We start from the raw sequence: 9,384 nt of genomic DNA, 5'->3' as shown, positions 1-9,384 counted from the left end.
GCACACTACAGATGAATGACATAAGAATAACTCATTTTTTAGAGTTTCATCCAGTTTAGCTGTAAGTGGAGCTTCCATCACTTCCCTTGAGGGACCTACTGCACAGCCCAATGTATCTCACTGATTTTGCCAGCCTCGATTATCCCTTTAGTAAATTGCATCATCCCTATATTTAATTATCCTTGCACTAATTTATTCAGCACTAAATTATCCTTTTATTTATTCCATCTACTCCTGTATTATACAGACTAATCCCATCCTAGCGAATTCCCCTTTCTCATTAGTGTTCACAGACTTCAAGTATTTGTAGCCTGGTGTCATGACCTGCTTTTGTTGTCTCTTAGCCAAGCTATACATATTTAGCACCTTTAATCTCACCGCATATCTTCAAGCAAACTTAACTCTTTTTTATCGCTGTTCTCTGAACTTCCCTCCAGTTTGCAGAAAGATTTCTGCCAAGGTCTATTACTTCCCAACTGAAGGACACCATCCTTCTGTTTATGCTGCCCAAACATGCAGAGGGTTTTTTTAGGGGATGGGGTACTTTTATCACATGATAATCTGTCTCACTGTCAGACCCAGGTCTCTTTCAGCATTATTGCTTTCCAGATTTCTCCTGCCCATTGACAAGTCTAGTCCCATCTATCAGAACACACAGAAATGAACAACAGTGGTTCAAGATTCAGGAGTTACAACATCTGGATTCTTTTCCCAGCTTCAGCACAGACTTCATTGACTTATCCCGGGTCATACCACTTCTCTCTGCCCTCATTTCCCCATCTGTAAAATGGGGCTCATAATAAACACAGTTGATAAGGCAGTTATTAGAGGACAAAGCCTCATGTCAGTGAGGGGCTTTGAGATCTTCTGAATGAAGCTGATATGGAAGTGCAAATTATCTTTGTTACGTTACGTTACTATGCCAGCACCCATCTGCAAGCGGAACCCTTGAAAATGCAATTCAGAGGTCCATGTCAAATGACATCATTAGATTTATGATTTTTTTAAGAAAAAAAAAAAGACAAAGCAGGCAATTTTTTGCAAATAAAAGTTTTCAAGGCAAAGACCAGCAGCAACAGTTATAATTCATATTTCAACGATCAAATAAAAACCAAAACATTCTAATGTAACAAACTTGTTAACCAGAAACAATAAAAGAATTGAGAAATACTAGAGAAAAATAATACATTGCATTAGACATTTCATTTTACAAGGCAATTTGATTAAGTTACTAATGACTGATAGAACAGCACTCTAGGTCAATCTTGGAATAGCCATGTTGACAAGAACGCAAACTTTGTAAATTGACAGCACTTACTGTAGAAATATTAAGACTAAAGATATTTACCCATTAAAGTGAACAGAAAATCATCTAGATCAACCATAAAATTAGTAATTTTTTTAAAAAAAGCAACCAGGTGTAACAAAATCCTAACCTAGATCTATATTTTTTGTTTGCTAAGAAAATTAAAACAACAAACAACAACAAAAAACTTATATTATCTTTAAAAGAAAGACATTTCTAAAAAGTCAGATTATTCACTAGGTGCAAAATTCACCCTGTTTTTGTTCAGAGGGCCAGCGCGAGGCCTACACAACACTCAAAACTCCCTATTTTAAGGGCTTAAATGGGACTTAGTCTTCACGCTGTCCTTCTGAACAAACAAGGGGCAAAGTTCTCCCTATACGTGAAATTCATCACGGTGCAGAAAACCCAAAGCCATCTGCATCACTTGGCCCCTCAACATGGGACTGAATATGGCACGCAGGACATTGTGCAGATCTTCTGCACTGGGGTGAATGTCACACTAAGGGAATAATTTTGGTATAAAGGCTCCCTCGGCCTTTTGCAATTAATTCAATATTTAAAAAAATATTTTTTGTATTAAACACTACAACTGGAGGGAGTGACATCCTTTCTAAAGCAAGGAACAACAGTGATCAAGAGCAGCTAAGGACAGGACCTGTGAACAGCAGGTCTCTAAAGGGCCATCATCTAACACTAGGGCCATCATCTAAATATTCCTCACTGTTAAAAACAACGGTTCAGCTCTACCAGTGCTAGAAACATTGAGAGCCCTATTAGATGGGCTGCCAATTGCCGCCATTACCTTGAGCACCGTCACCCTGTTCAAAGCAGGACTGATTGACATCTTGCTTAGACCCCCGGCAGCAGCCAGTGCCCATCTACACTACAGCTCCCAATGCCGCAGCGTAGAGAATGGTGAGAAACTCCCCTACCATGGCCCAAGCCAGAGTGAGGCTGAACACCTGTGACTCTCCGTGGAGTCAGTGAAAACTGAGAGGAGCTAAGCATCTTTCATGATCAGGCCCCACAAACCCACGTGCTACTGTTCTCACGCAGGCAAAATACCCATGAAAATCAAGAGACCAAATTCACCACGGCCACAACTGGGTGCAGCCTCCATGAAATATTCAGCAGCCTAGGGAACTTTATAACTTCCGTGGGAGTTTCACCTGAAGGAGTGTTGAGGTTTGGCCTGAAGTCAGTATCTTGAACTCCATTGTCCCCTCGGGAAGATGCCACTTCCTGAAGCTGGATAAAGCAGATACTATGTGGGCTCCCAGTGTGAATACAAGGCTGTAATTGACTCCAGAGAGTCCTGCTGATGTGAAAAATGTCAGACAGCTCAGTGCGTGAGCTTCAGCAAAGGTCCTGGAGGAAATTAAAGCCATCTCACTTCTGCCCTGCCTCATTTCAGCTCTAATAGAGGACTCAAACTTTAAGAACATTGTTTCAATATATTTTTTAAATTAAAAAAAATTCTTAGTGGTTCAACAGTTCTTTTAGCCTTTCCTTTGATGTCACTGAAAGGGGAGTTACGCAACCCTTTTATGAAAATGCAACAGTGCCTCATAATAGAGGCTCTCTAGTGTTTTGTACATGGTAGCGTTTGGAATGACTACCACCGAATACGGTACCATCTGTTTAAGGTTTCAGGGGGCTTTCACAGACAAAAGGGAAAAGACCTCCCAGTGTCACCACTAAATGGAAAATGACCCTGTCATGTTCAGACAAACCTAAATATGCATTCCAGAAACATCTTCAAATCATCAGGTACCGTCTTCCTTCCAATCACTGCCAATGGCCAAATTATTTATGAATCTGTAGCGTTGATTAATGAGCACAGCCTGCTCCACCTCTCCAGTCTATGTCACAATCCAGCACTAGAGACAAACTGACCGCAAGAAAGTCACACCAAGGAATTTCAGTTACACTCCCATCTCAGCTGTCAGCATTGCTTGAAGCAGGGAAGAACAACAGAGCAATTTAATACGGGTTTCAATCAAATGGGACGATCTTTAAAGTTTGCTGGACAGCAACAAGGTATGTACAGTGGGTGCCACTAAAAATAAAACCCTGTTTACCACGACACGATATTCAGAAGGGGAAATGCTGCACATACTGCAGGAAGTTTAATTAGCCAGGATAACGTTTTTTTTTTTAAATAACACACCACCCACTGTATTTCACCTGCCCTCCAGAATTTACACTGAAGCCACAGTTAAACCCCTGACACCATCTCTATGAAATCCCAGCTGGCAATGTTTCCTTTGCATTATTTTGCCAGGATGGATGTGGGTAGTAAGGGCATAGTCTCATTTCAATTAGGGTGGATGTTTATGGGTTAGGGGGAGGGAGAAAGAGGCAGAGCCCTATAACGCACTGGGGAATGTGCCCATTGAATCAAGGACCTCTCTCCCTTACCCTCTAGGTAACAATAAGGGAAGCTTGCCATGAACATTCAGTGACAATTATTTCCCTGCAATTAATCCTAAAAACTAGTTGCCATGGTCCCATACACTCTATTCTATTAACACTACAGTAAGCTGTAGCTGTTGGGGTCACAACTGCACAACACTATGCTATAAAATTCATTTACAAGATACTTCACTGGTTGGGGAAATTTACTAAACGGCAACATCAAATAGTCATTAGTATTTTACAAGTAACAATGACACTTTCACTGTGGTTTCGTTTGAGTGTGTGCGAGGAGAGAGTTAGCCTCTCTCTTTTGGGTCACCCAGAACATACAATAGGATGACTGATCACAGGCAAAACCATGTCTAGTCTAGATGATTTATATGCAGTCTCTCCAGACCCACTCTCAGCTCCTCATGCCCCGTCAGCTGGCACATTTCACCCTGCTTTTGATCAGAAAGGCAGCAGAGGTCTTTCATTGGATGTACTCTATCCTAGCTTAACAAGTCCAGCTTCTCAACGCTTCTGAATGATAGTTATGCACCTTAGCATTGGGATGTAGATTCTGCTGACAGCATCTATATTTGTAACAGCAATTTCTTCTCTGCCAAAACTGCTTTCAACTTTTTTTCTCCCCAAAGAAAATTCATTCAGTTTTACCCCTTTACCCATTCCCTCCCCAACCCCCCAAAATACCATCCAGAGGCCACCATCCTCTGGACGAAGAGGACTACCTGGGATTCCCTTCCAAGACAATCAGTCTGGTCCCTGAAAGATGAACTTGCACACTGGGAAAACTCAGAATGAGATTTCAACCTTGGCCTACCAGATACTCCTACTGCATCATCCTGTGGTGACACAGCAGTTGTTTTTAGGATATAGTTATGGCCATAGAAACAATGCTGATGTCATAACGGAGCGTTGTGATTTCACCGCAGGAGCACGCAGACTGACCTGAGAGAAACTTCTTCACTGTGAGTGGACGTCAGGAAGGAAAGCCCTTCAAGAGAAGCAAGCAGGTTGAGGTTTTAATTAAGACTTGTTAAAAAAAATGAAAAAGGAACTCCCCGGTGTGAAAACCCTTCTTTACACATAGGTCTTAAAGGTTAAACAAGAGGAAATCCATTTTCATCTCTTCTTCACCCTTGAAGCTAGTGTAGAGATGGGTCCAAATCAAGCGATGCCAAAACTCTGGGGAGATTTGGAGCCAGATCTGAACTTTTTGTGGCTTCAGCACAGCTACTAATTTACTTCAGCTTGGGGTGGGGGAGGGATGAAAAACCCCTCTCTCCTCCCACCCCCGATAATTCTGCAGTTGGCTACATGGCACTTAAAGTCCCTGCCAGCCAAGGGGGCTAGAGCCCAAGTCAAGAAATTCAAGCCTGGTACCCCATGTGGCTGGTCCGAAGAACACTAAACCCTAAGAGAAAAGAAAATCTAGCACAAGTGAAAGGTGTCGGATTGCCTGAGGCGCTCTGTCCGCAGAAGAGGTACTGACTGCGCACGCAGTGGCAGTGCAAATTTCCCCTCCCTGTCCTGCCAAAGCACCTCAACCCTGATCTGGAGGAGAGGCGCTCAGATTCCCTGGCCCATGAGTTGTTCACCTGTCCACTAGGAATGGTCTGAGACCTACCAACCCACTGCACAGAGTTCCCCTCAACAGCTATCAGATGTGCTACTACCGACCCAGGTTGGATTGGAATAGGTGACCTAGCAATGAGATATTTTACAGGACAAATGAGCCATCCACTCCGCCAATCATACTTACTAAGAACAAGGAGAAATTTTTTTTTTTAAAATGGCAGCAACAGTGCTGCTTATATAAACTTGTTGATTTAACTACAACTATTGGTCATTTTCTCCGGATGGTCTTAGGAGACGCTGCTGTCTGGAATTGCTACAAGCTGCCAAGCCTCCTGGCAACACAGCTTCATAAAAGGACAGTGCATCGACTAAAGGCTTCAATATGCTTATTGCCTCTCTTTCCAGAAATCTTCCATGCTGACAAAAGAATGCAAAACAAAGCAGACACACACCTGACAGAGGCAGAGTTCTAAGCCCCTAACTCTACAGGGTTACTACTTCAAAATATCTTGCTTTACAAAAAAACAGTACTGCAGGGCACAAGTTTAATTACCCTTTTCTAAAGGAGGGAATGGCCAGGCAAAAGCATAAAGGAGACTCTGGAACGGACTAGCACAGCTCACTTAAGGAAAATATACTTTTGCTTTTAAAAGAGAACATCACCTTTCACACAGATGAGTTCAGGGCAATTTGTTACAGAATTTGGGGCCCTGCGTCCTGCTAAAGAGACAGATTTTTTAGGTAAGGAACCAATCCAGTCCTTAAGAGAATGACCCTGACTACATGGCAATATAACAGGTTACAGCACTCTGTATGAGAGCAGAAGAGTCTATATTCAAGTTGGAATGGGAAAGTTGGCTCCCTGTAGTCACCCAGAAAACAGACACACATTCACATGGTCCATAGAACTGCAGATCCTGGTCGGCATCCAAAGCAGTGCCACCCTCTGGAAGGCAGAACGTCCTAGAAAGAAGGTCTAATGCCAGCCAACCAGAATCTGGTGCTGCAGTTTTACGTGAAGGAGCACTTTTCCAGCATCGCTTCTAGGAGCGGTGAGAGAAATAGAACGTCAGTCAAACTGATGGTAGACGGGTAGCAAAGTGACCCCTGAGGATCCCCCGTTTGGGGACACTCACGTTTCCCTCCACCCCAGACTTACTTAGTCCCATCTCCTCTGAATACATTTCTAGAAGAAACACAGTGAGAACTGCATTAATAAAGCCATCACAGCAGCCAATACACTGACATGCAATCTGTGAGTTTGAGCTAGGAGAATCCATTCCAAACATTCTCTGTATGACTTGTTTAAGAGCAAGCATCAAGTACACCGAATGCTGATGGAGTGCGCCACTTGTTGGCATGGCACTGAGCTGTGTATGTGCTTGACTCGAACCAGTCTTCAGGATAATGTAGAATGCAGCCATCTCACCACCTGGCCTTCTGCTCATTTTTCAGAAGGCAACTTAAACTTCCCATGAAACGCTGCCCTTTGGACCCTGACCTCTACCCCAGTACTAATTCACAGGAGTAGATGATATGCATTCCGGGTACGCAAGGATAATCATAGGACTAGTGTAACTAGAAAAGTAGCCTGGCATGCTGGCCTAATAGCCAAGAGAGGGCTAAGACTGAACAGCAGAGAACAGGCAATGGAGCGTGATCCAGATTGCTCTTTTCAGCATCAGAATGAAATCAAAATACATGTACATGCCCCAGGCTCTCGGAGACATTAATTCTGCTTCACCCTGGGCTTTCGCGTATCACTGTCATGGCACCTCACTGGCAGACTCCAAAGCATCCAGTAGAATAAAATTGTGTGCATGTGTGTGTGTGTGTGTGTGTGTGCATGTGTGTGCCAATTATCGAACAATCTTTGCTTTGCAAACATCTCTAAGAATTTGCTAATATTTATTTTAAGTCGGTAAAAAGCAGAAACACTTGGAGTCCCTGAGGTGCAGGGAAAAAACCCAACCATATATATATATATATATATATAAATATAAATATATATATCCAATGGATTACAGCTTTAGTATCACTAAAAACAATAATAAAAAAAAATATGGGGGGCAGCAAAAAAGGGCCAGGGATCCAGTTGAAATCAGTGCAAGTCCTTGTTTAATATCAGCATCATGTCTCTCTCAGTCCATTTGTTTTGTCTACTTGTGCCCAGGAGTGTTTAGCCTTCCAAAGATCTCGCCTGGTAAGCTGGCTGGGTTTGTTGCATTTGAAAGAAAATGACTTGGAGGACTGTTTTGCAGCCCTGTGGCAGTGTGAAATCCCCGTCCCTTGCACAGGCACATGTGTAACATTGACTGCCTTGGAATTTCTGTTTCCTTTAGCAGATTCAGCTGCAGCCGCTGTGATGGAGAAACTAAATGCTAACCTTAAATTAAAACAAGACAACAAAGAAGCACAAACAGAACTGAAGTCCAGCCATCAATCACACACACAGAGAGTGCCTGATCAGTTTCCCGGTAACCAGACGTGCTGGAGCCTCTTGAGGACACCAGCAGAAACTCCTCTTCCTAGACTAAATTCGTACCCCAAGAACTCTTCTTCCAAGTGTTGCTCGGCTGCCTGGCTTGGTGGTGGTGATGAGGCCAGGGAGGGGAAAGCAGGGCACGCCAGGGAGTGGAGTCTCAGGGATGCAGCAGCTCTGCCAAGGTGCTCAGGGTATCTAGATTTATGAGGGATCAGAAAGATTTTCTTTTGCGTTGTTTTAAAATAATAGTGTGTGTTTCCCCGAGCCGAACGTCTTTGCTTTTCCTCCTTAAGACTCTTGAGGAACCACTTCCATCAGCTTCTGGCACAGGACTGTCACGGAAACTGAATGGGAGGAAACAAGAGCGCGTTAAAGGCACCGGAATGCAAGTTTTACTCATTTCAGCCTGGAGAGCTGGTAGCTGGTTTCATGGTCCTCTGCCTCAAATGGCCTGACAGGGCAGCTGTCCCACTTTTTTCTTTCAAAGGAGTCTGTCTAAATACTACACAGCTCTTCATTGCAAATCAAATACAGTAACGCCTTGCCTAACGTTGCAGTTATGTTCCTGAAAAAATGCTACTTTAAGCTTATACACGGTATAAGTTTTAAACAAACAATTTAATACTGTACACAGCGATGATGATTGTGAAGCTTGGTTGCGGTGGTGGAGTCAGAGGGTGGAAGACGGTGGGATATTTCCCAGGGAATGCCTTACTGCTAAATGATGAACTAGCACTCGGCTGAGTGAGCCTTCAAGGGTTAACACATTGTTGTTAATGTAACTTCACACTCTACAAGGCAGCACGAATGGAAGGAGGAAAAACAGCATGGCAGAGAGAGACAAAGACACACACCGTGTGTGTGTGTGTGTGTGTGTGTGTGTGTGTGTGACTCCATGCATCTGAAGAAGTGAGGTTTTCTACCCACGAAAGCTTATGCCCAAATAAATCTGTTAGTCTTTATGGTGCCACCGGACTCCTTGTTGTTTTTGTGGATACAGACTAACACGGCTACCTCCTAATACATGTGTGTGTGTGTGTGTGTGACAGAGACACACACCGTGTTTGAGAGACAGATACACATTGCCCCTTTAAGTACGCTGACCCCACTCTAAGTACATCTCCTTTTTAAGTAGATCAGCAAAGTGAGACAGCAGCTGCTGCCAGCAAGTTCCCTCCGTCCTGAGCCCTGTCGTGTCCCCCCTGCTCTGTGGAGATGGGGTACAGGAGCGGGGGGTGCACCCCTCCCGCCCCGCACAGCAAGGAGGCAGCTCCCGGGAGCAGCTCAAAGGCAGAGGGCAGGAGCAGCACATGGCAGTGAGGCTCTGCTCCTCCCCTGACTCTTCGGCTCTGTTTAAGAGCCGGGCTGCCCGAGCGCTACCGGCTTCGGGCAGCCCCCTTGCCTCCGGACCCTGCGCCCCTGGCCAGGCACTTCCTTCCCGGGCTCCGGCAGCGCAGGGTCCGGAGGTATGGGGGCTGCCCAAAGCCCGTAGCGCTCGACTCTTAAACAGAGCCGAAGAGTCGGGGAGGAGCAGAGCCGCTGCGGCTGGAGGCTCTGCTCCTCCCCTGACTCTTCGGCTCTGTTTAAGAGC

General features: G+C 44.4%; 1 protein-coding gene across 1 annotated transcript in view; it reads right to left on the bottom strand.

Moving 5' to 3' along the window:
* Positions 1 to 1,042: 1,042 nt before the first annotated feature.
* Positions 1,043 to 9,384, bottom strand: part of SLC7A5 (solute carrier family 7 member 5) — a 63,023-nt gene continuing 54,681 nt past the window's right edge. The window contains exon 10 of the mRNA XM_034788362.1: positions 1,043 to 8,137. Coding sequence (XP_034644253.1) covers positions 8,082 to 8,137 — 56 coding nt within the window. The 3' untranslated portion in view covers positions 1,043 to 8,081. The remainder of the gene's footprint in view (positions 8,138 to 9,384) is intronic.

This window comes from Trachemys scripta, chromosome 13 (genome assembly GCF_013100865.1).
Source record: "Trachemys scripta elegans isolate TJP31775 chromosome 13, CAS_Tse_1.0, whole genome shotgun sequence".
NCBI lineage: Eukaryota > Metazoa > Chordata > Testudines > Emydidae > Trachemys > Trachemys scripta.
The sequence above is the reverse complement of the archived record's forward strand: the minus strand, read 5'-3'. Positions and strand labels throughout refer to the sequence as shown.